The 25,089-nt window shown below is 34.5% G+C and overlaps 5 protein-coding genes across 8 annotated transcripts; 2 read left to right on the plus strand and 3 right to left on the minus strand.

The window, feature by feature from the left end:
* Positions 1 to 6,943: 6,943 nt before the first annotated feature.
* On the minus strand, positions 6,944 to 11,741 carry GLA1 (Folylpolyglutamate synthetase family protein). The gene is made up of 10 exons (XM_012234731.4): positions 11,302 to 11,741; positions 11,052 to 11,149; positions 10,764 to 10,914; positions 10,209 to 10,271; positions 9,796 to 9,957; positions 8,903 to 9,094; positions 8,612 to 8,711; positions 8,060 to 8,191; positions 7,751 to 7,882; positions 6,944 to 7,473 (listed from the first exon to the last, which is right to left on the minus strand). Exons 1-10 carry the CDS (start codon positions 11,590 to 11,592, stop codon positions 7,121 to 7,123), a joined length of 1,674 nt encoding a protein of 557 aa, XP_012090121.1. The 5' UTR covers positions 11,593 to 11,741; the 3' UTR covers positions 6,944 to 7,120.
* Positions 11,742 to 11,804: 63 nt separating this feature from the next.
* On the plus strand, positions 11,805 to 15,617 carry LOC105648364 (uncharacterized). 3 transcript variants are annotated; one of them, XM_089726704.1, is made up of 4 exons: positions 11,805 to 11,971; positions 12,293 to 13,030; positions 13,617 to 14,679; positions 15,075 to 15,617. In XM_089726704.1, the coding sequence occupies exons 2-4, from the start codon at positions 12,382 to 12,384 to the stop codon at positions 15,259 to 15,261; spliced, it is 1,899 nt and encodes a 632-aa protein (XP_089582830.1). In that variant the 5' UTR covers positions 11,805 to 11,971; positions 12,293 to 12,381; the 3' UTR covers positions 15,262 to 15,617. The 3 variants fall into 3 exon arrangements, with proteins under 3 accessions (XP_089582830.1, XP_012090120.1, XP_012090119.1); XM_012234730.4 differs by having other exon boundaries at positions 12,376 to 13,030; XM_012234729.4 differs by having other exon boundaries at positions 11,806 to 11,971; positions 12,298 to 13,030.
* A 693-nt stretch (positions 15,618 to 16,310) lies between these two features.
* LOC105648367 (arabinogalactan protein 41) lies at positions 16,311 to 17,127 on the plus strand. Its single transcript, XM_012234732.4, has 2 exons — positions 16,311 to 16,740; positions 16,845 to 17,127. The coding sequence occupies exons 1-2, from the start codon at positions 16,620 to 16,622 to the stop codon at positions 16,925 to 16,927; spliced, it is 204 nt and encodes a 67-aa protein (XP_012090122.1). The 5' UTR covers positions 16,311 to 16,619; the 3' UTR covers positions 16,928 to 17,127.
* A 621-nt stretch (positions 17,128 to 17,748) lies between these two features.
* On the minus strand, positions 17,749 to 22,430 carry MTM1 (manganese tracking factor for mitochondrial SOD2). Of its 2 annotated transcripts, XM_012234733.4 has the most exons (11): positions 22,210 to 22,430; positions 21,763 to 22,019; positions 21,427 to 21,516; positions 21,166 to 21,294; positions 20,947 to 21,006; positions 20,663 to 20,833; positions 19,827 to 19,932; positions 19,515 to 19,606; positions 19,223 to 19,372; positions 18,844 to 18,902; positions 17,749 to 18,302 (listed from the first exon to the last, which is right to left on the minus strand). In XM_012234733.4, the coding sequence occupies exons 2-11, from the start codon at positions 22,015 to 22,017 to the stop codon at positions 18,170 to 18,172; spliced, it is 1,245 nt and encodes a 414-aa protein (XP_012090123.1). In that variant the 5' UTR covers positions 22,018 to 22,019; positions 22,210 to 22,430; the 3' UTR covers positions 17,749 to 18,169. The 2 variants fall into 2 exon arrangements, with proteins under 2 accessions (XP_012090123.1, XP_089582831.1); XM_089726705.1 differs by lacking the exon at positions 22,210 to 22,430 and having other exon boundaries at positions 21,763 to 22,200.
* Positions 22,431 to 23,683: 1,253 nt separating this feature from the next.
* Positions 23,684 to 24,831, minus strand: LOC105648821 (low affinity inorganic phosphate transporter 4-like). Its single transcript, XM_037639442.1, is given in 4 exon segments — positions 23,684 to 23,888; positions 23,891 to 24,391; positions 24,394 to 24,777; positions 24,780 to 24,831. Coding segments are annotated over 4 exon segments (1,074 nt in total). The 3' UTR covers positions 23,684 to 23,751.
* Positions 24,832 to 25,089: the final 258 nt, after the last annotated feature.

The following is a 25,089-nucleotide window of genomic DNA, read 5'->3' on the forward strand; positions in this document are numbered from 1 at the left end:
GCCCACTGCACCCTAATTTCAAGATACCAACATCGACTGCTCTTTTTATAATTAGTTAGTTGACCTTGATAATAAAAATAGTTTAGTCTATGAATTTGATTTAATAATACGGATATGTCTTGATTATTATATTGTTAGTGGAAGTTGTAGTTCACTTCTATTTATCTAATAGCCTCTTTAACAAGAAATATAGCTAAAATTTGTGTACTATAGTCAATTAGGGTTTCTAACCCTTAATTAGTTTCCTCTCCACCAAAAAATGTGTTCTCAAATATTAGACCTTAAAAAATTTCTTGCCTGCACTTGGTATATGGATGGTTTCGTATATTGAACCAATTAAAAAAAGGTTTTTTTTTAAAAAAATATTATTATACTATTTTTTTTTACTAGTGTAATACCATTATTTGAACCAAAATATAATTTGTAATTGATTTGATGTATAAGTGGATCCGTATAGATAATTTTTTTTTTTGACATGAAACCGTGTAGATAATTAAGTCTTTTGGTTCTTTATGCATGCTATTCAATTTCAAACTACAACTTCTTTAGATATGATTATGGATATATTGAAATTAATTGAGCTGGAGCATCATAAATTAATCAACTGCCTTGAAACATTAATGATAAATTTTAGAAAGGAGAAAGGTTGTTAGGTTTAAATTGAAGAGGGGATTCTAAAATTTAAATGCGGTGAGTGTGTGATGCTTGAGCATGGATTTTTGGCATTGGTTACGATTGATTCAGCAGCCCAGCCACGGACAAATTATAAAGCTGCATTTTATGACATGAACAGGACCCACTCTCCGTAGATAAATTTCTTAGACACAGGTTTCTCCATTGATGAATATGTATTTATTTTTTATACTGTAAGTTCCCTTTTCAGAATAATATTGCAGTGGGTGGCTGTTTTTTATTTAAAGCTTCAATTAATATACCATATTAGAGATTATATATTGTGTGTATATATATATATATGTAATGCAAATCCTTATTTGATTTTTTCATAGAAAGAAAGCCTTTTTTTTTTTCACTGATCTATTGAAACGACTTGCAGGTAAAAACTATGGCTCAGAGAAGCAAATTTAAAGAGGAATGCCTTGAATATTCTAGAGTATTTTTAAATATACAGAGGCTAAGGGTAAAAGGAATCCGCCATGAATGCCATAAAAAAGCCGTTATATGTGCTGCAAAGCCCGGCAAGTGGAGAATGTTCGCAGGAAAGGTTCAGAACCAATAAGTCAATAACACAACCATTGATGTTTATTTTTTCTCCTTTAAGTTTTTGTTTTTCTGCATATTGTACAAATAGTTAAAGACAGAAATATTTAGGATTATGACTTGAATCGGAGTTTAATAAAAGAAAACAAAAATTTAGAGTTTATTGCTTGCTATTCAGTAATACATGTTTTTAAAAAATTATTTATTTACCTTCAGTATATGACACTGCCACAAATTAATTACTACAAAGAAATTACTAATTAATTATTATTTTTTCTTTTTTAATTATTTCTTTTTTAATTTAAAAAAAAGAAATCTAATAAAATATGACATTACTAATTAATTATTTTTAATTATTATTTTTTTAAAATTTTCTTTGGTTTAGTATGTTGTATCGAGGATATTTAAAAATAATAAAATTATACCAAAATCTCATACCCTAAACTTTAAATCCTATGCCCTAAGCATAAAATAGTAAATCATAAACCTAAAGTCCTAAATTTAAACCCTAAATTCTAATCATATAAATCTCTAAAACTCTAAACTCTAGACCCTAAAATCTTAAGAATTTAAATCTTAAACCCTAAGATTCTAAAATCTAAATCTTGAACCCTAATTCAAAACGCTTAAACCCTAATTTTTGTAAGGGACTCCCATAGATAATATTCCAAATAACAAAAAATACGTATAGTTTGACTTTAAGAATGGGACTTAATAAAAAAAAAAAAAAAAGTAAGAAGTGAGCAGAAATAGTTGATGGAGATATACATAACTCACATTTATTTTACTGAAGAAGCAAGCAGCTTGTAAAAACCATAGTTGTAAGATTTATTAATCACAGCAATGCTAAAACACGACAAAGTGAACAAATAGGTTAATTTAGCGAGAGAAATGGAGAAATAAATGACGCAGGAGATGGCAATGCACTGGGCAGAGAAGTCTGCAACTTGTCTGTGATAGGGACGAGTTTGATATAAAATTTTATAAATTAGGAATAATTAAGGAGAAAGAAATTAAAGCTTTGAATGCGCAGACACGGCATCTCCGTGGCTATGGTGTTTAATTTCGGTGAAAGATGAATAGAATAGAATAGATTACGTGTTAAATACTAAATAAATAATTCTAGATTCTGTCTGGCTGGAGGAGTAATTGCAGATTGAGAAAGCCTCGCATAGCATGGAAGTGCGGTTCCATTTAAAGGAAAACGTGTCTTCTTCACTGTTCTTTGTTTTCTATCGCAATCAATTTCCTTCAAATGAATACAACTTTTCCTTCTCATCCATCAATTTTCACATTTACCATCTCACCAACCTTTAATATTTCTTTTTTTCTTTGTCTTTTCTTTTTTCTTTTTTTAAATTTTTTTATTTTTACTTATGTAGTATATATCCCTAGTTTCTAGACTGAGAGTTTCCAAACGGGAATTTAGCTGAACAGAAAGCTTAAAAAGTTAAAATCATAATCATGATGCTTTTTCTGCAGTACTCTCAAACCCAAGGATTAAGTTTTCCAATGTTACAAAAATAACGGATTTTTTTTTTCTGGGTTTTACAGAGAAGCTGACTTCAGGTGCTATTATGATGTATGAACCCTAGGCCTCGCATTTTTCCAAGGGAAAGTTCATTCTTTCTTTCTTTCTTTTTATTAGTTTAAGCCTTTCATTTTCATTTCTCAACTTTAAAAACGAACTAAGAAAATGATATGCTTTCTGTCTTCTTTCCCAACTTCATCCATTGTTGTTCGACAGCATATATATATGTACATAATTAATTACTAAATTTATGATTAAAAATACTCAATTAGTTATATAAGTTTGCATTCAACTAATTGAGTTTTTGGCTGAAGAATTTTGCATTGAAAAGTTTAACTGCATTCCCAACAAGTAGCTAAGCCTCTAATGATATATATGTAGAAATACGATAAGAACTCTGTGGGATATATATATATATATATATTAAGTTTTAGTTACGAAATTGAAAGCTTTTTTTCGATTGATGGCTGTCCCTGAGTCACGTAAAATAATAAAGCCATGCAGCTGTCTAGGTAGTACCTAACCTGTGCGGCTTTCTGAGCTCATATACGTTTGCTTCTAATACAGGGGTCTACATAGCATGAAGAACTCTCTAATTATCTTAAATTACACTTCTTTTTTTTTTTTTTTTTGAATGAAAGGTAATATTATTAATAAACTTAATAATATGATATAGAAAATCATACCAGATCTTGAGACTAGCACAAGAATATGCAACCTTTTCAAATATATAATTTTCATTTTTTGAAATACAAGAAACTCAATTCATTTTCGGACAAGACGAAAAGAAATCAGTGATTAGTTTGTAAATAATATAATAAAAAAAATTAAAGATGCACATGAATTGGTTTTGGCATAGCCTCAATTATAATGGTATGTACAGAGTCCAGTGCTACGCTATGATAGGGTTTAGATAAGCCAGTCAGTATGTGATGTACATAAATACATGTATAAAAGCAGGCAACTTCTCATCATTTAAAGCATACTACACCATATATGTGAATAGAAATGTGGGACAAAATTTTAAAACAAAGTTGCCAAAATAAACATTATATATATATTTTTTAAAAAATAAAAAAAAAAGAAGAATAAATAAGGTGGGACCTCCACAACTTCATTTACTTCCAAATCTGAAACATCATTTACTAGCTCCACGAAATATACGAGCAAAACATAACTCCACACATTTACCTCTTTCCACTCTCATCTCATTCATAAGCGGATTACTGTCATATATATTTTTTTTTACTATGTTATTTTTCAATTTTAAGGATTTTATTTCCCAGGGAATTGTGCAGGCAGATTATCACTGATGATCAATCGGATTGGAAAGGCTTCGGGACCCACAAAATTCATTGCAATTAGATTTCTATACCCCATTCACGATGACATGTCCCCATCTTCCCTCTAGAACCGTTGTGGCTATAGTTTTTGTACACCTCCCCTTTCCCACTCTCCATTTATTTCGGTTTCTTACATTTTTGTATTATTTGTAAGCAAATCTTCCATTGGTATCTATTGAAGTAAATGTTGAGCCTACTGCATTTTTTTGGTCTATATCCCAAAAGTCCATTTTATCATGCTTTCTATATCTTAGCTGAAGATATTATTGTAAATGAATGAGTTGAACTCAAATGTAACAAACAAATTTATTCGTTCAATAAGTCTAACGAGTTATACTTGAGCCTGTCAATATATCAATTAATTAAACTTATTAGTAGAAAGCGAAATTAATGTTGAAATTTGAAAATAATAATAGCAGTAAATAAAAGATTACTCAAGTAAAAAGCTATTTGATGCTATTGCTATAGATGCCCCCTCATTAATGATCAATGCAACCACCAATACCAAGTTGGAAAATGAAAGAGAGAAAAATAAAAATTGATGGTAAAATTAACAAGTTGCAGGACAATTGTTTGCTTAAATGCCAGTAACAGAATGGTTGTGACCAGACAGCACAAACTATATATATTACTAGAGTCAGAGGGTGGTTTTGATGAGGTATTGGCTAACCTTTTTTGGGATACAAAGACAAGTCAGGGCTCTTTTGGCTGTATGTACCCACCATATGGGACTTGGCAGAAATTGTCTAAGTTGGAAACTTTATTACATGGGTTTGAGTTATAGTAGTAAATTAAATTTAAATGGGACAAAGTTGTTGAGCCTATTTTTTCCATCAAATGCGCAACATGCTTCCTACACAAAACCCCATAACGACATGTCGTAAATGTGGGAAAAAAAGGTCAAAAGATACACACATTTATAGAGGTATCTATCTAAGCTTTGGCACCAACACAAAACAAATTTTAAAGTCAGCTGGCTGGCTAGCTCCTTCTGGTGATGGTGACCAATGAGGTTGGCAAATTGCCAATGCTTTAAGCTTTTTCGTTTTTGGTTGTTTGGCCCACTCCTTCGATAGCAGGAATGTCTGGGACATATGGGGCCTCTTAACTATTTTCTTTAGACACAAATGCTCTTTCAAATCACATTAATTTTTCCATAATCACTTATTGTAGGCATGGCCGGTTCAATGAACCGTCGGTTTCGGTTCATTGAACCGTCGGTTCGAGATGTTTAAAATTTTGAACCGGAACCGGCCCTTAAACCTCCGGTTCCGGTCCGATTCCGGTTCCGGCACGGTTCAGCACGGTTCCAGCGAACCGACGGTTCAAATTACGGTTCCGATTCGATTCCGACATTACGCAAATTTTTAAAAAAATAATAAGATTTTGATTTCGAATTCATGAATAAATAATAATTTTAAAATGTTTAAATTTTATTAACTAAATAAATTATTATAAAATTTTAAAACAAAAACTTCTATTAATTTAGAACTGTTATTACATTAAATTTACAAATTTTGCTAACTCACTAATATAGAAAATGAATAAATGGAATATGAAATTAAATGGAATTTAGAATTGGATGTATGAAAATAAAGCAATATTAAGAAAAGAAGAAGAGAGATAGAATATAATTGGTTGTGAAAAAAAAAAATAATCAACTCATCATATTTATACATATTTTTCATTTCTGTAGTTTCCCAAATTGTCCCTTATAACAGAAAAAAAACAATTATATTTTTGGATAATTTATTAAATTATAATAAATAAATAAATAATTAAATTATAATAAACAATTATATTCGTTTGAAGTTTTAACATTGTGTAAATTGTTAATTGTATAGTTAAAAAAAATATGTGTTTGTAAATAAAGTTCAACGGCTAAGTGAAAATGAAATGATGAGCTTAAAAAAAAAAAGTGAAATGATGATGCTTCTTTTTTTTTAAACCAAAATGATGATGTTTTTTTTTTCACTATTTTTGATTATTTCAATAAATAATTTTGTTTGTGAATTCAGTTCGAATCGGACCGAAACCGCCAGTTAACCGCCGGTTCCGGACCGGTTCAGGTTCATTTTTTAACATTCACATGAACCTTAACCGGTCCTTGAACTGCCAGTTCCGGTTCAAAATTTTGAACCGCCGATTTCGATCCGGTTTCGGTTCATCTACAGTACGGTTCGGTTCTAGTTCGGTTCCGGTTAGAACCGAACCGGTGGCCATGCCTAACTTATTGCTTACCAAAAACATCCAAAATTTAAATATTTGGTTTGAAATACAATAACAAACCATTTTGTTTTACACTCATAAATATGAAAAGACCACAAATTGTTATATGAGTTCAAAATCTACTATTTTTATAATATACTGAATAAATCCTCATTTAAAATTATTATTATTATTATTATAAAAATAATTATATATATACTTTTATTTTTAATCAGATCAATTGGGAGATCAGCAGAAACTATCTACTTTTCCTTGCACAAATTGAAGATGGACTTCCATTCAATTAGTTTAGCTTAATGATTAATTGCACTTCTTGATTTTCGTTATATATTTATATATATGGGCCTTAATCCGAATAGCCCAGTCTTTATTCTACAAAATGGACCGTGGGCTCGATTCCTAGTTCTGCGATCGCAACGTCTTCTTCCATTCAAAAAAAATGCTACACGTATCACCAGTGCTTTTTGGTCTTGTAGATTTTAATTTAGTCCTGGAAAAACAGCCATTAAAAATAACATTGACGTACCCATCAATATTTTCTATTTTTCTCCTTTACAATCTAACAGTAGCAGTACTACCGCTCTTTCCTTTCCCCAAAATGCAAATGATTTAGACACAAAAGGAAAAAACAACCTCGAGATTTATAAACCCAAACCAAGAAAAATACTCAGATGAGCATTAACCAATTGTCCAAAAAAAAAAAAAAAAAAAAAGTACTTCTCATTAAATATAAACAGGTTATGGAGAGAGCAATTCATTACTTCTCCTTTTACAGCCTTCAATTTCCCGTGAAGCATTTTTACCCACGCAGACGAGCTAACACTGATGATACAATATGCAGGGATCCTGTCACTACAAGCGCACGTGACTCGTTCCCTGTTTTCCCCTTAAGAAACTCATTTGCGTCTCTCAATGAAACCTCTAATGATTTCTCAGCCACCAAAAGGACTCTGCCTTCCATTTCCCTTGCAGAATAGACAAGTTGTTTCGTGCATAATTCTTGATATTCTGTCATTCCATCATGAAGGATATTGATGCCCAATTCTTCAGAAGCTTGTACCCAGCAATCTCTTAACGAGGAAGCTGTCGTTGTTCTGGATTTGCCTCCAGCAATGTCAGCTTCTGTTAGGAAGACAGCCCCTAAATTTTTACCTGGAAAAAAAAAGATGATAAAAGAATTAGACCATTCCAGAAACTGCATCCTTGCATCCCTTCCCAGGATGGATGATTGAAAGAACAAAAAGAAAAGGCCATTCTACCATCCTACCAGAATAAAAACAAGTTTGGCATATGATAATATTTTAATTAGTAAAGCCTAGGCAAAAAACAAGTCTAAAAATATGCTCTCAAGTTTTTTTATATAGATCACCTTCAATGGTGAACAGGTAGAGTAGACACAAAAGATACTAGAGCCACAATGGGATTATACCTAGAAAAAATTCTCTAGCAAAAGCCAAATGGTCTTTGTCACTAGCCATTGCAACCACAAGGGCCAATGTTGCCTTTGGAAATGTCATCTGTATTGTATCCACCAAAGCTTTCGCAGATTCTCTAGTGTGAGCTGAAAAGATGTTCACATCCGCAATTAATAGATGAGTGCGCAATTCTCGGGAGAAGAATACGTCCTCAGAATACATTAACAGAATGGTAAAAATGAGAATAGTATTTACAGACTGATGAGGAACAGTCACCATTTACGACATAAAGAAGTAGTCATAAGGGAACAGTAAAAATTAACCTCCATCAAGCAGTACTGTGGCTCCAGGTAGTCCCAATGCCTCAGCTTCTTTGGATGCAAGAAATTGACTTCTTCCAGGTAGGCATGTGTTTTCAATACCAACCCTAATAGATCGATCTGAAATGCCCCAGCCTGTGCAATTCATAACATATTGAAAGATCCGAATAGTTTACTACTCCCTTTGTCCACAAATATAAGATGTTCTAGAGTAGTTCTTCTGTCCATAAATATATATCATTTTGAGAATATCTAGGAGTAGTTAATGGAGTTTTTCAATTTTACCCTGATTTATATTAAACGTAATTGGTGAGATTGGAATAGAGATGTGAAAGGTAATTTAGTCAAATAGTTCTGTATTGTAACAGTATACAAGTAACAAGGTCAGAAAGAACTTGTGCAGTAGAATAAAGGTAACTATCTTCCACCCTGAAGCAAATTCAGAACTAGATTTTTTTTTTTTTTTTTTTTTTTTGAATTTAAACTATCAAACGAAAAAACATTTTCTCCTTTAGAAAAGTGTAACATAAAGGAAAATATAAAATAAGGGTGCACCTTGATTGCGGAGGCATAGTGCTGCACATGCTGCAGTAGCTGCATTTTGTAGTTGGTGACTCCCAAGCATGCACATTTTTATCTCAGGCAAATCAGCAAACTGCATGTGCCAAATTAGCACGAATTTGCTAAAAGTTTCATAATCATAGATGAAAACTGAGCATGATCAACCATTGGAGCTAAAAGACTAAGTTCCAACAATCAAATCAGACCAGAAGAGATAAAGGTTTTAGTAGTTCTCTGAAGAATAAAAGATTTTAAATAGATGCTGAAGAGTAACCATTAATATACCAGCTGAAAATCCCTATCGACTCGTATAATTATGTCACACAACTGGCATTGCCTACCATCACACATGCTAAGGCCTTTAATGGTAGTTCTGGTTTCAGAATCAGATGCTGATACTACAGGAGCATTCATCTGTGATGCTTTCTCACGAAGAATATGCTCAATGTGAGGAAGAAAAGGCCCACCAAGAACTACCTGAAAAATTCAAACAATCATACTCTTGAAGAGTATAGTAATAAAGTAAACAAAAGTAATGAAAAAAGTTTTAGGCATTGAACTATGCATCAATAGATTAAATTGCTGTAATGGCATAAATCCAAGCAGAATCCGTTGTTATAAGAATCTAGTGCAACAAATTTGCACATCATTGCAGGCACTAAGATATGCAAAGTACCTCATTCCTTAACAATTAAAGACACAATGTTCACTGATCTTCCCATTAATTCTCTCAATATCTCGATATTATCAACCATGAAATACCAATAAGAATCAACTAATAAACAAAATTTGCTTCATCACATATACCAAAACAGCACATATATTGACAAACTCCTACCAATTAATTTTGTTTCATAAACTCATGCATAAGTGTTCAGGATGATAGAGGATTACATATAATACTGCAGCAATAGTTCTGATGCCAAATCCAAGGGCCATTCAAAAATAAAAGAAATGGCAAAATATTCATATAAAAGACAGTAAGGGCATAATTGTTCAATCAAATTACACCTGCACTGAACCAAACAGGGATTTGCTGCAACAACTAAACCCAGTGTTTTACAAAATGATATGTCATGCAAACCAGAATGGCCGAGCTGTGAGAGCCAAAAAAAAAAAAAAAAAAAGATACTGAAGCAACTGTGATGTAATTACAGTTGAAGTCAGAATCACCTAACTGGACGGTTATGTTTAATTATTCCAGCCTTTGCCATAGCAATGGTTTCTAGAGAACCTCCCAGTGCCATCAAATGTTCCTCACCAATACTAGTTATTACTGATGCAGCAAGTCCAGAGCTACAAATTATATTTGTAGCATCCCGAGCACCTCCAAGACCAGTCTGTTACAAGAAAATAAACTAAAAATTAAGATCAGTATTGATCTAAAAGAAAATTGCCCAAAAGGGAAGCAACTATCTGCATCCAAATTCTGATGCTGAAACAGATAATATGAAGACATACATATATCTAACATTCCAAGCAACAAAATGATGTTGGACCACATAATGTTTCCAACAATGCACATGCAAGAAAATTTTCTATGAAAATAACAAGTCAAAGAAGAAGAAAATTAGAAGAAGAAGATCAATACCTCAATGATTGCTATATCAATGTTCTCTTGAGCAAATAGGGAAAAAGCTATGGCAGTAAGAACCTGAAAAATTAAGTTCAGACAATCAAATCATGAGACTGCATAAAGGAGACTTTCATGTCATTGACATGATTCATCATGAATAAAAAATACTGGAAACACAACATAAAAGATATGAAAGCGAAATTGCACAAAAATTGGCTGGTATTATTACTGAGAACGACCTTATATAACTTGAAAAATCGACAATGAGCACAAAAATTGCACAACTAGTTAAATTTTCTAAATAATCAGGTCCAAGCCTTCATGTGACAATACATATATGTTAAAGCACCTAAACGGCAAGAAGGAAAGTTGGCTGGAAACAGAGTAAGAGAGCGGAGCTTACTCCTCAGATGCTATCTTTAGTTTAGGTTAGGCATTTTGTGCGGGTTCTTAACTTAGTACTCTCTCTCGATAAAAAAATTCCAGACAGTGCAGCAGGGGAGTTCTACCCGAGGACAAAAATCTGAATTTCTAAGCATTGTAAATGACAAAGAATGCAGTAGTGAATACCTCAAAATGACTTAAACACCCATTTTCTAGTTGAACTGCCTCATCAAGCTTCTGCCTAATCCGATGGAAATGACAATTTAATGCCTTTGCTGACACTGGCTCACCTAATTTTCCTATTGACATCCTCTCCCTTACAGTTACAATATGTGGACTGCAAAAACAAAAGAGAGTTTGTCACAAGCATAAAAAGCACTGTAGTGGAATGCTGATAGAAGTGTCTTTCTTCCTTATCCGTTGAGTTCTTCATCTTCTTACATTACATACAAACACAGTCCAATAAGCTCTTACCTAGTATAGCAACCAACGGAATACCCTTCTGCCCGCAAGATGTTAGAAAGAAAGGCAGCAGTTGATCCTTTTCCTTTGGTTCCGGCAATGTGGATGGCCTATATTAGAATTATATAAGTAACACTTGTTCCGTTTATATTAGAATTATATATATATATATATATATAAGTAACACTTGTTCCGTTTATAAGAACTGAGAACCGACTCAATTAAATACATGCATTATTATTGGAAGAAGAAAAAATGGAACCTTGAATTTCGACTGCGGATTATCCAGATGGTTCATAAGCCGCCGCATGCGACTGAGATCAAAACCGTCGTCTGAATCCGTACCCGCGCCCTTGGGAATGCCTGATTTCTCGTAGTTTTTGAGCGAACCTAAGTAATCAATGAACTCCTTCAGTTCTGGCTCCTCCATATACGTAGAGAAGAGCTTGTTAAACCCTAACCCCCTTGGACTCAGAGCTTCTCTACTATATGCACTGACAAGACGTTGTCTTCGAAGTAAGGCGGGGACTTGTCTGATAAATTTCAGTAACATATCTCGTTTGCTATGGAATCAGCGAAGCTTCGTTTAAATCGCCTAAAATAACGGATAAAAACCGGACAGCTGTGCATACACATTCAACGACATGTCCTAAACAAAATAAATAAACAGTGGTTTCCTAGTTGCTACCCTTTTTCGTCCTTCCAATTCATCGCTTCCAAAACGTCCGTCGTTTAGTTAAGTTGATTTATTTTATGCAGGTGGCATCGTCTATCCAGGCTCATCCACGTCACCGACTCTGCAGTTAGTTCATTGTCATCAGTGTCATGTACGCTACTCTTGGTTCTTCGAGCAATCTTCTTGTAGACGGAAACCCTAAAGAGAAAGGGGAGTATCCAAATTGCGAGCTTTTAACGAATACGCCCTTCGTATAGTAAGTTTTACATTCAATATTTCTTGCATTCCTGTCCTTGTGCTTGTTCTCTATTGAATTTCGCTTTACTGAGTTTTTGAGGACAAAAACTTAAAATTAAGAAAAAAATTTTTATGAGCTGCTTATAGGTGTGAATTAGAATTAAGATTTTGTATATTGGGTTTAATAAAGATAATACTTTCTTGTTAACCCTGGCAAAGAGTCATATTTTTGTCATTTGTGCCTTTTCTTGTTCTCTCCCATGTTTGTATGGGCTTTCACTCTATCTCTTTCTAGTAATTTTCATTGCTACAATTGTAATGATTTGGTGAAATTTTAAAGTGCAGGTACTTGAAATGGAATCAGTGGGATAATTCAAGTTTTTATATTTGACTTTTGAGTGTTGATGGTGTTCTTACATGTAGATTAATATGGAGGAAGTGGAAACTGAAGTTTTAAAGAATGAACTTGTTTGCGAGGAAAATTCAAAAAAGTGTAGCTGTACTGAGTTGGAAGAAAGGAGTAAGAAGGCTGAAGCAAAGATTGTAGAATTGGAATTGGAGATTGAAAAGAGGAAGAAAGAATACGATGCACTTGAGGCTAAGTTGAAGGAACTAAATGCTCAAAAGGATGCAATTGAAGATGAACTAATGGCTTTTAGGACAAGGAAATTTAGAGAGCACGGAAATTCATTCAAGGATGAAAACAAGGGTAATCATGAAGAAGGGAAGGAGGGAGATGTAGTTGTCGATCTAACAGAGGAGGGAGAGGAGGAGGATATTGTAGATAAGCTCGTAGTTGAAAATCATGTTTTGGAATGTGAGAAGAGAAAGGCTGAAAGTGAGGTTGAGATTTGGAAAGAAAAGTTTAAGGAATTGGAATTGTGGGTTTCACAGGTGGATGACATTACCAAATTGAGAGGCGGAAAACAACTGTTGCTTGAAGTTATTAAAGGTGAAAATAGACCAGACGGGAGAACCGCCATGGAGCAACTGCAAATCAAAGAGAAATCAGTAGATTTGGCGGATTTAGGGGCTACCTGTGGTATCCCTGGTGAAGGCATTGATGATATTACTGCTGGTATGAAATCGCATGATTTCCTTTCTTTCTATCACTATTTAATTTTTGTCATTTATTGTTCATGTAAGACTAAACTGGCGATACTGGGTGTGGGCCTAATTTTTGGTACATGAGTGGATATTAAAGCACTGTACATAGAAAATGAGGTTCTAATACTTCATTTTGACTGTTGTCTAACCTTGACACTATCTTTCATCCTTGATGATCAAATTGATTCACTGAATATATTAGCGTGTAATTTTCCTATTTGAATTCAATTGTACTTAAGCTATCGTTTAGAGTAATGCTTTGATGGATTCACAATGTAGCCATGCGATAGCTTTTGGGCTAAATGAGTGGCCACCAATGCATTTATCCATTTCCAATATGTGAACTATTTGTGCTTGAATTTGGGTGGTCCACTTAGGTTAACTTTTTATTGAACTGTTCTATCTCTAATCTGATACGTTTGTAAGTAAAAATTCTTACTTTGTCATACCATAGCGAAGCTTTCTTTCTTTCTATAAAAATGATGTTCTGTTCCCTGATTGAAAGAGTGTGGTAACCCTCACCGTATCCCTTATTTTATTTTATTTTTTGGTGGCAGGCACCCCATATAAAAAGAGTCCATGTGGACACACTTCTTTAGTGAGGAATAAAGGTGTTTGTTCGAATTCTGAAGGGGATCGCCATGGGATAGTTGTAAGATGCCTATCATTCGAAGAAGAAAGAAGCCCTAACAAAAAGATGGCTCCATCCACCCCGGGCAGCAGTAAAACTGCTTGTCTCAATGTCATAAATATTTTGGATAGTGATGATGAGTCTGATATTCATGCTACCCAAGCTTCTACTCCCAATGATCAGAGAAATAGAAAAGTCAGAATTTCAAAAGATCATATGGTAGCTGGAAATCTGAATGATAAAAAAGAAAAAACTTCTGAGAACTCTTTAAAGAGGGCAGCTTGCAATCAGAGTTACAAAGAAGATATGGATGATATTCCATGTGTTCCAACTCCTAAAAGGAAAAGAGCTGTTAAGATTGTCACTAGTGATACTGAGAGTGATGAAGATGACAATGTTCCAATATCTAAGTTGAAGAGGGTGCCTCTTCAGGGATCAATCCATGACAAAGCAAATACTGATGTGAGCAGCTGCTCAATATTTGGGTCCTCTCCATGTATTCATGATGATTTCAGTGGCCTTGTAACACGTTCAAGGCGACGTTTGGCAACTCTGAGGCAGTGTGAAGAAAAAGTGAATGGAGAAAGTAAGACCAGTGAATCAAAACAAGGACAAGGAATTCCTACAATGAAGGATGTTGAAGATGGTGAATCTGAGGAAATTGGATCAGACAGTGAGGGTGAGAGGTTGGGTGGATTTATTGTTGACAGCTCTGATCTATCTGATGCTAATAACGGTTCCAGTCAGTCAAAAAATGAATCAGATGACAATGTGGACTTTGATGAAATTTTGTCCAAACTTCAAAGAAGCAAGAATTGTAAGTTCAAGTGGGAATTAGAGGCAGACATGCTTTCAGCATTTGGTAAGGATCTTGAATTATGTATGAAAGCTGTGTGTGCTCTCTATCGACAGCAAACTTCTGAGGAACAGGCTGGCAAGGAAACAATATATGACAATAACCGAGGATTTAGCAAATTTGATGCTCTAAGGTACAAGACTGTATTCTTATTTTGTTATTGTGGAGAATAATTGAATCAACTGCTCGTATGCATGTATGATGCATGATATCATGGTGCAATGCCTTGTGTAAAGTTTATGTTTTTTGTTTACCATGTGAACTCTTCTTTCTCCCTTATTCTACCCAATCAAAAATCAATAACGTGATACAAAAATGTCTCACTTGTCCATCATTTGTTGGTTTGAGTGGCTATCTCAGGTTCCCCTGACTACCATGGTCCTTTTGGTGTATCCACTTCAAAATATTGATAAATAATACTTCCTGCATTTAATATCATATTTGATTTTTCATTCCAGGGTTTATTAAGATGCCTTTGTGTAAAATATTTTAGCTTGTTCCTACTAATTCTGTTGGGAGATCTTTCAGGGGTACTACTTTGGCCGAGTTTCTTACAGATGGGGATCCTCATGGTGATCTTAAGAAATCTGTCCAGCAACTGGAAGAGCGTGGGCCCAAGGCAGTGGAACTGTGCAGAAGTTTGGCTACCCACTACTCTAAGCAATTGTTTGAGATCTACAAGAACAAAGAGGATCCTCTTTTTCTTCCCAGTTGACTAGGCTACTCGATCACAGCAGGGCAAAAACTGAGAAGTCATGCACGATCTTCTAGTGGTAATGAATTCCAGAGGATGGCATTTTGTTGTTTCCCAGTCCTCCCGTCACCTGGTTATCTTTCTGGTTTCTCATGGTGATTGTTAAAATTAGTTTGGAAACATATTACATATGTGAATATTGCTAGTAATAGAGGAATGCATAGAGTCATGATTCTCCAATTTTGAAAATCCGTCTCTTTGTTCTATGTAGTTTTGTAGTTGATGCATGGTGAGCATGTTGTGAGTGCCATTAGGAGGATATATACAGGCGTAATGGTTCATGCTTTGTAAATTTAGAAGCATTATTATTTTCTGTCTCTGTTTATTTTGATAAGAAGATTAGACTTCGTCATGGGCTGAGAATCGCCCAGGACCAGAATGATGAAAAAGAAGAAGCCTTTAGTTTTGCTTGGGGTGTGAATTTAGCAAAACCTAAGACGTTAGGTTAGTCTAGGTCAAGATAATCCAAAACCGACGGTTCTGATAATCACAACTCAGAGAATCCAATCCAACTTTACTGCTGCTAGTTCGTTGCTTTTGATTTTTGTTTTCTAATCATTTAGAATTTGAGATTCGGATTGTCTTTCTTAATTATACAGAAAAAGTTAATTAAAGAGAAATTTAAATGGTAATTTAATAAGAATTTCTTATTATCAAAGTCGGTTATGATATAATTGAATTGTAAACGGAGATTATTTAAATCATTTAGAATCTTCCTTGATAACGTGTCTAGATTGATGCACGACAAGGCATAACTTCCGGAATCATTGTATTGTACAAGTATACAGAATATTCTAATCTGGGTTAAAATCTGAGTTCTTGACATCGAGAAATCAAGAATGGAATATTCTAATCAATAACCTGGCAAGAATGCGAACAGCTTGCCAGATAGAACCAGCAAATATATTGAATCTTTATAGGCAAAAACAATAGAGCAGAAGCAGAGACAGGCTGGTTTCTTTCTCTTTTCTATTTTTATTTTATTTTACATTTTATTTTGAAGACCACAGCTTGGAATTACAGGGAAAGACAAGCAAAAGCCACACCACATGGATTTGTGGGTCCTCTAGAGTTGCGGGTAGACCCCACACTGTGCCTTGTATGTGGAGAACAGAGAATATAAATAGACAAGGCTACAAATAATAACTCTCAACTCCTCCTTCGTCCACAATATTCACCAGCTAACCTCAACTCAAGAGCTCCTGCTAGTGCTTCTCCCTTTTTTCTTTTCTTTTGTATTCTAGACTGCGAGACAGAAGTGGAAACTAGAGATTTACAGAGAAATTAAGAGAGATTATTATTCTTGTTAATAGAGAAAAATGGCAGTCAGCGGGGTGTCATTTGGATTTTTTGCCGCTCTTTCTATTCTATATGCGTTTATTATGTTCCCTTTGGCTCAATGCCAATTCCCTGCTTCTGCTCCATCACCCACAAGCGACGGTAAGTCTTCTTCTTCTTCTTCTTCTTCTTCTTCTCTCTCTCTGTGTTTTTCCCTTTATGAAAGGAAAGAATAATTAAAGAAAAGTATTAACCATGAATTGCAGGCACCACAATAGACCAAGGAATAGCGTATGTTCTAATGCTATTGGCATTGGTGCTCACCTACCTCATTCACCTCATTCACTGATTCAACATTTTGAAGAACAGAACATCGATGTTATATTTGATTTGGGGTCTAATTTTCCACCAATAAGTCTCAAATGATCATAAGCCAAAATTATCTCAGAGATTTTCATATTTGGACAACGCTTTGTATTGTGTACTCTTGATTATTTTATGTTCTCGAATGATCACAATGAAGGAAAAAAATTATTAAGGAGTCGTGAATTTGGTTATCTTTTCTTATTTAGAAAGGACAAAGCTTTAGATGAAAGAAAATGTTACCATTGAAAAATTGATAATTAATAGAAATTTAGTGGTATTTACTTTCTTTAGTTGGTTCTCTCTAAATTGGAGAAATTCCAAATATATAAGCTCAAATGAAAAATAAATTAAAAAGTTATTTCATTATTTTTCTCCATTAAATTTGTTCTATGGTTATTTTATTTTTTTCAAAAAATACTTTTCATCCTACCAGAGGCTAAATATTACAGGAGATGAGAGATGCAGAGCTAATATTCTCTCCTTCCTTTTAAGACAAACAGCAAATTTGCGAATTTGAACACCGCAGGCAAAAACGTTGCGTTTTGATTCAAACCAGCTCTGACCAGTACCAAACAACAATAGATCAACTTTCGAAACCCCTCACTCAATACTGAAAAAAAAAAATCACTCTCTCTCTCTAACCTTGGAAACCCCTTTCTGAAATCTGTCAATTTATTTTTCCCCCCAACCCAATGCCGATCACGGTCCGTGAGCACATTAAATAATTACTAAGACATTGAGAAAATCACAAGGGCAGCTTTTACTGCCAAGAAAATCACAAAAAAACAAAAATGCGATGGCAGATGTGATAATATTCTAAATAAACTCACAATTAACTCAATTCCTTTCCTCGTAATATTCGAAGTCTGCTACAGAACTATCCCTAAGTGTAAAAATATAATTACCACGGCATTTGCGGAAAGATTCTTGTCAGTTAAAACCTCGTATAGATGTGGGTTAGCAAAAGTGCCATAGGCCGGAATAAGTTAGTGAACTGAGACTAGAACTCAGAAAAAACCTAGATTAAGATTCCTGTCTGCACTTGCAGGCCAATAGAAAAAACCTAACACTTACAAAACTGTATTTTCTTCTTTGCTTGCCATATTATTCACAACCGGTGGCTGCTTCTCCAACGCAAATGTCCAGTTGTTGCTCTTATTCCAGTCAACTTAAATTGATTTGGCAGAGACCAAAAAGAACTGATAAAGCACTGACACCCCCTTTGTTATGAAGTTGCATAATGTTGATGGAGAACATATTTCACAACTTCATAAAATGAAACCACGATCCCAACAGATGGACCAGCACGACCAACACGAGGACCAACACCTGTGAACAGCGCCTTCATTCCTCCATCCCTGATAGAAATTTGTGTCACCCATGAGAAAGATGAAAATCCACAATGTTTAATTAAATGAAGAGGCAAAATGGTATAAGCATTAGCGCAGCACAAAAATGTCCCAGAGATTTTACTGGCAGTGGACAACATACAAATAGAATAAGAGTCATAGACGTTCTCATTATAGATATCCTTTAAGTATTCCATCAAACCCATGAATCAGATGACTAAAGCATCTGATGTGAAGGGTGGTCCAGATCCTACTCATTAACTCCCAAAACTTTGCCTGCTCTAATGGAAAATAACATTCAAATCGCTTAGCATGGCATACCTCTAAAATTTGGGGCCCCATTTTCCCCACTTTATAACCTGAGGCCCTTATTATGTAGGTCCACCCTTACAACCTATGAGTTGTCATCTCTCTAGTAGAGAACAATGGAAAAAACTTCCATAATAGAAAATCATATTTAAGATCAGGTGCTTCACCTAAGTGGGAGCCTAGTTAGAAGACTGTTCTACTCACATAATAGAAAATCATATTTAAGATATAATAAAGGTACCTCCAAACTTCCATCAACACTTGCCGTGTTGTCATCCTCAATGCCCTTACAGGATCATTCTGAAAATAAAAGGAAAGCCACCAGACATGTCAGATACTATCAATCAAGAGAAAAATATATCAATGTTTGAAGTCATAAATTGTGGTCTATCTTGATGCACATCGATCTTTTTTTTGGTTTGTAAACTGCAAGTCTACAAAAACTAAAAGAAATGCCTTCCCGTATTACTTTGCCATTTTCACAAAATCATAAAAACCAAACATCAAATAGGCCCTAAATTACAGGAGATCATATTAAACAATGAACATCTTAATGGACATAAATGGTGGAAAGCATCAGCCTAAATTTACATGCCATATAAGATAGGGGGAGTAATAACCTCTATCTGTCTTCGGGTTTTGGCAACATCTAGAGGGCATGTAGTAGCAGCAGCAAGACTTCCCGCAACAAAACCAGCAGAAAAGTTTGCTCCAAGAATGCTTGCCGCACTGGATTCCTCACCAACCAAACTTAATAGTCTTCTCCTGATCTATACCAGCAGAAGAAAAAGAAATCACTTCTAGCAAAATATACAGCATGGAAACATTCAATCATCTAAATAATGCTAGCCAAAGCGGAAGGAAAAACATCTGAAGTTTATTTACAGAACAGCCAAATAGTTAGTTTCTTACTGGCTCTAGGGTTGACCAACAAATAGCAGAGAATGGAACATCACGAGCAAGCTGTGCCCCCATGCCCGTCCACAACACGCGGTAGCCTCTAACTGTTCCAAGGAAGCGAGCCAACTAGAATAAATAAGCACCGAGTAGTTTTTCTTATATTGTGAGACACAATAATGAGAAAATATTCTGGATTATTATTTGAAAGACCATCTATGTGCTAATAATACTGGATATTTTATCATTTATTGTTTCAGTCCAAAATACCCAGAATGTGCAATGCAAAGAAGATCCAAAAATATACCAATAGAAGTATCAACTTACAGTTGTTTTGCAGATTGTCTGTGCTCCTTACATGGGAGAGGACCTCCAGCAAAGTTCTCCAAACTCCAGGAGGTCTTTTACCAATTTGAGCTGCTGCTTTAAATGCCTAAAATTGTCACGCAGTAGTAAAATAAGAAGTTATCAAAGAGAATGAGGGGGGTGGAGAGACAAGGAAAAAAGGAAAGGTATCACCACGAAAACAAAGATTTTATTTTCTAAAGCCATTATATCGGTTTTTCATGCATTATGTATAGCACAGGAGATCATAGTCTAAAGCATTGAAATTAAGATGTCTCTAATTCATTATTTATTGTCTCCCGAAATGGATAGTGCAAACCCGCAACTCAACAAAAATTTCAGCAATAAGATGTGCATAGAAAATACAAGAATACAACAGGTTAATAATATGGAATTATGAAATACAGCAAATAAAAACAGTTCCCTGTTAATAGGTTACAACTAAAGATGTAGTCTTTTCAAACTCTTAGGCCATAGGTAGAAAAAGAGTGGGGAAAAAAACATAGCCAACATATCATGGTTTGTCTTAAAAGATAACAACAATATTATCATCTGAACTTTTAATATACAATTTAGTAGTCATACAACAGTTTATAATTTAGTAATCAAGCAAGCATGTCTGGTACCAGTAAACATATAAGCTATCACATTTTTTTAAAAGACAATAGAACATAATGCCTATGTCTATATAGTTCCCCGCATTCAACAGGCAATAATCTTTCAGACTTCATTGCAAATTCTCACATAAAGAAAATTCAAAAAAAAAAAAAAAAGACAAACTGAAGGACAAGATAAGCATGTTGAATATTTCTGCAGACCTGCATTCGGGTTCTTGCAAGTTCAATGGGATAGCAAGTTGCACAAGCTAAGGAACGCGCTAATGAACCTGCCACTAAAGGCGCATATGGTGTTGCACCAGGGATATTCTGAGAGGTGAAATCCTCCATCCAGTTGCGAAACATATCATAGCATGGTAGGTAGATTCCCACCTGTTTTTACAGGAATTGAAGTATCACCATTTAGCTGATTTGGTGAAGAGTTTTGGAATATACCAATAATGGTAACTGTTAGTGGACATGTCCATAGAGATCAAGAAATTTACCGTTGGTACAGCCAAGGCCAGACCAGCATTTGTGCCTCTCCATAGCCTTGCAACTCCTTCCTGCAAAGTATCTCCCAAAAAACCATTAATAGTGGTTCATGTCTACTGAAGACACAAAATAAAATATTTGTCGAACCAAATTTTCATTTTTTTTCTTTCTTTTCGCCCTTTTGCCAACAAACCATATTACACATTCAGTTAAGAAAAGGAAATACTAACTTGTCGTATAATTTTGTAGAAGACATCTAGAGTTCCTTTGTATTGGAAACAATCAGGAGGACAAATCGATACAGTTCCATGAACTCCAGCTCGCGAGCATGACGGTGAACACCTTAGATCAGCAAACATCTGAGCCCAATATTTAGGACGGGTTTAGGATGCAAAATTAACTGACAACTTCGATTAAAGACTAAATGAGACAATCACGCATCTTTAAAAATAAAAAAATAAAAAAAAAAAAGCCTAAAAGAGTACACGTACCATGTTTGGCCCAAAATATGCCATTCTACTGATGATATTACTCAGTGGGTGGGAGTAAGGAACTCCTGCAGCCTGCGCTTGCAACCTAGTCTATAAATTGAAATACAGAAAATGGTTTCAGTTTACATTCACAACTTAGAGACCAAAAGAACTTTCTACTATTAAGATAGAAATAGCTACAATTCTCATACAATTTATTAATTACATTTAGAATGCAGCAAGAAAAGCAATCAATCAAATTACAGATAAAGAAAAAAATTGCAAAACCATTGAACAAAAAATTGGTGAAAAGATACAAATTGCAGAAATCATGTAGACAAATTGCAGTACAATTACCTTGGCAACATCAAGAGGATTAACTATAATTGCTGATAGGAAAGCAGCACCGGCAGCAGAGAGAGCTCTTTCACCAATCCCTAAGTTTCCGGCGGATTTAATATTTGATTGGTGAGGCTGGGAATCAGAAAATCCAGGCTCTGCTCCATCAAGCACCATCGTGTCCGACGTCGATAAATGTTGACCGTTAATATCGACTCTTGCTGTCTGCTCTGTACTCAGCCATGGATTCCGAGTTGGCGCAACCTCAGTCATCCCTTTCGATCAGAACCGACCAAAAAGATTATCAATCCAATATAAAGAGCCTTTCGATGCGCACAGAAAATCAATACAATTTATTTGTTAAAAAAGCAAAAACGAAGCGTTTTTTTATTTTAATTTTTTTCCTTTTCCACATTGCTTGGGGAAGAGGGAAGACACGAAGCAGAAAAACGCTTAAACGCTTACCAGAAAAATACACCTTCTAGAACTACGAAGACGTTTGGTGACGTTTTTGGCTGATTTTCATCAAAAAAAAAAAACAGGGGGGAAAGCGGCAAAGCGCTAATTTCACTGAGTTTTTGCTAAATCCACCAGTGAGTGGCGCAAGCAAATATCAGTGCAGAGTAGGGACTTCGCCTTTCCTTGAAACAAGAAAAAGCAACCAAACAGTGCCTTTGCGTGAGAAAGGCGTGCCTTTAGTTTTCTTCTAGGGCTTTCTGTGACGACGCGCGATTCTCGGTGTGGAATCAAACGGTACCTAACAGCTGGACTGTGTGCCAAGAAAACTAAGAAAAATCACTATTAATAAATTTAAAAAATTCATAATATTATGCAGCATTCGTTCTAAGAAAATCTAATATTTTTTTTAACTTAGGAGGTAAAACGACAGAAATAACCCTAATATAGTTATTTTTTCATTCACTAAATTAATAAAAATATTTACGAGTGAATATGATTCAACAATATGAAAATAATATATAAATAAATATATTATTTATTCGATTTTAAAATAAGCAGCATACATCTTAACATTTGATTATTGTATATAATTTTATTTTTCAGATAATTTTTATGGAAATTTTAAATTCGATATGCTGATTTTCAAATTTGATTGCATTTTTTTGAAACGGTAAGTATATTGTAAAAATAGTTAGTCTCTTGGACTTTCCATGTTTTTAGGATAATAATTAAAGGTCATGGGTGACGTCCATGCCTAACTAATTTTTCTTCTCCTTTTATAGAACTTTGACAATTGATTGTGGCTGCTGCCACATTGGCATGTGTTCATTGTAATTTATTGTTCTCTTTATTATTAATTTAAATTTTTTCCAAATTAATTTTTTATTTTTATTTTTTATTTTAATTAAAGTCAATAGATTAATAATTATTTTTTAATAACGCTTTGTAAATAATTCATAGTTTTTGAGAAATATTATGTACATAATTTGGTCAATTACAAAGTTGGACAATAATATTTAAGCTTGAAACTATGGTTTCAACTTGATTTTATCTGACTATTAGTTCATTGATAGGATGAGGCAAATTAAAAATTCAACATAAAAAACGCTAAAAATGAGAAAATTACAGATTATAACACTAATAATAATAAAGCTAATAATGCTAATTTTGAATCGTCAATGGATTTTGAACATTGGTGTCGGTTGAATTATAATTAATTTCATATTATAATTAAGAAATGAGTTAGCTCTCATTTTAAAAAAAAAAAAAAAAAAAAAAAAAAGGAGTGCTAACTCAATTCACATATATTCAAAATTACCTCGTGAATTTGATACGTCCGAAAATTCTTTTTTATTTTATTTTTTTTATCAAAAATCCATAAATTACTGGTGCATTTTGTATATACTTTTATATAATTGTTATTGTATGTTCAAAATTTCTCCATACATGGAATCATGATTTTGCCAAGCTAATTGACCCTTCAATCATCACAAAGTTCTCTCGCTATTTCTCTGTCGAGCCACCGAAGCTCGTCTAGCAGACTTGTTATTATCTCCCATCTTGGCCGCCGTCTTCACTAGATATCTCCTCCAAAGACCGGCCTTTGGTCTCAGGAAGCACGAACGTGCAACAAAACCCTAGCATATTTGTCAATGCCAATGCCACCAACGCAACTTTTATTTTCGACGTTTTCCGTCCAGAGTATACGATTGAACCACAAAAGCTCCGATCATTGCTCCGGCCTTCCCTGCAGCCGCACCCAATGCATGACGCGTCGATGTCATCCTTGTCGGAAATAGTTCAGCAGGAAAAACAAACGTTGTGCTGTTGGGACCAAAATTTGCGGAAAAAAACGTCAAGCCGTAAAGAAGTTTAAATAGCCACTTGTTATGTTCTTTCAGATATTCATATTCGATACCCATGACTAACATACAACCAGACATCATGAAGAACGCTAGAAGCTGAACTGTAAACCGGCCAATATCTTCAATTAAGCCCACTCTAAACCAATAACCAGGAAATGCGCCAATCAATGCAACAATAAACATGGCACGCGAAGTCTCGTAAACTTCTTCTATAGCATTAATCTCGATATCAGTTTTGATTAATCCCATTGCAGGGAATATATCTTTTTGGGTTAAATTTGGGCTGTAGAAGGCTATGTCAAGGAGAAACCACGTACTCATGTACCTATCAAATGAAGCCCGCGTCGCTTGTCAAACTCGTTAGAAAGTAATGGGTAATCATTAGCAGCCTTAAATTGCATCACCTTGTCTTGTTCTTCTTCAATTTTCATATCAAGAACGCGTCCCATGTCCATAGCGGCTTGTTTAGCGTTACCTTGAACAAGAGCAGTGTGACGACCAGTTTCGGGCATTCTCATTCGCCAATAAAATGTTAAAGCTGCTGGAAATGCACCGGTCATTAAAACGATTCGCCAAATAAAATCTGCTTGAGGCTGTGTAGAGAGAATTGGGTCTTCACTAAATTTTTTAGCAGGAAAGTTATTTAGGAAGATTTTAGAAAGAATCATAGAAACCAAGCCGGCAAAAATAATCCCAACTCCTTGCATGCAAAAACGGCAGCTATAAAAGCTCCACGGTTTTTTTTATTAGCATACTCACACATTAAGTTCTAAAAAGATTTAAATATTAATTTAAGAATATTTTAAAGGTAATTTTAATTGGAATTCTTCCCCTTAAGGTTGTACTGTCCCTGTACTGTAGAGGATAAAAATTTCATTGTATATAAATATCGAACGGAAAAACAAAAAAAAGAAAGGACGGGTTATATTTTATACGAGTATTTATTTCCTGGTAAAAAAGAGATAATTTTTTACTATTATTTACCGCGGGTAGCAGTTGCCCTTCATTTTCACATAAAGCA

The sequence above is a fragment of the Jatropha curcas genome, chromosome 10, assembly GCF_041381405.1.
Source record: "Jatropha curcas cultivar XTBG-Jc1 chromosome 10, XTBG_Jcur_1.0, whole genome shotgun sequence".
Classification (NCBI taxonomy): domain Eukaryota; kingdom Viridiplantae; phylum Streptophyta; class Magnoliopsida; order Malpighiales; family Euphorbiaceae; genus Jatropha; species Jatropha curcas.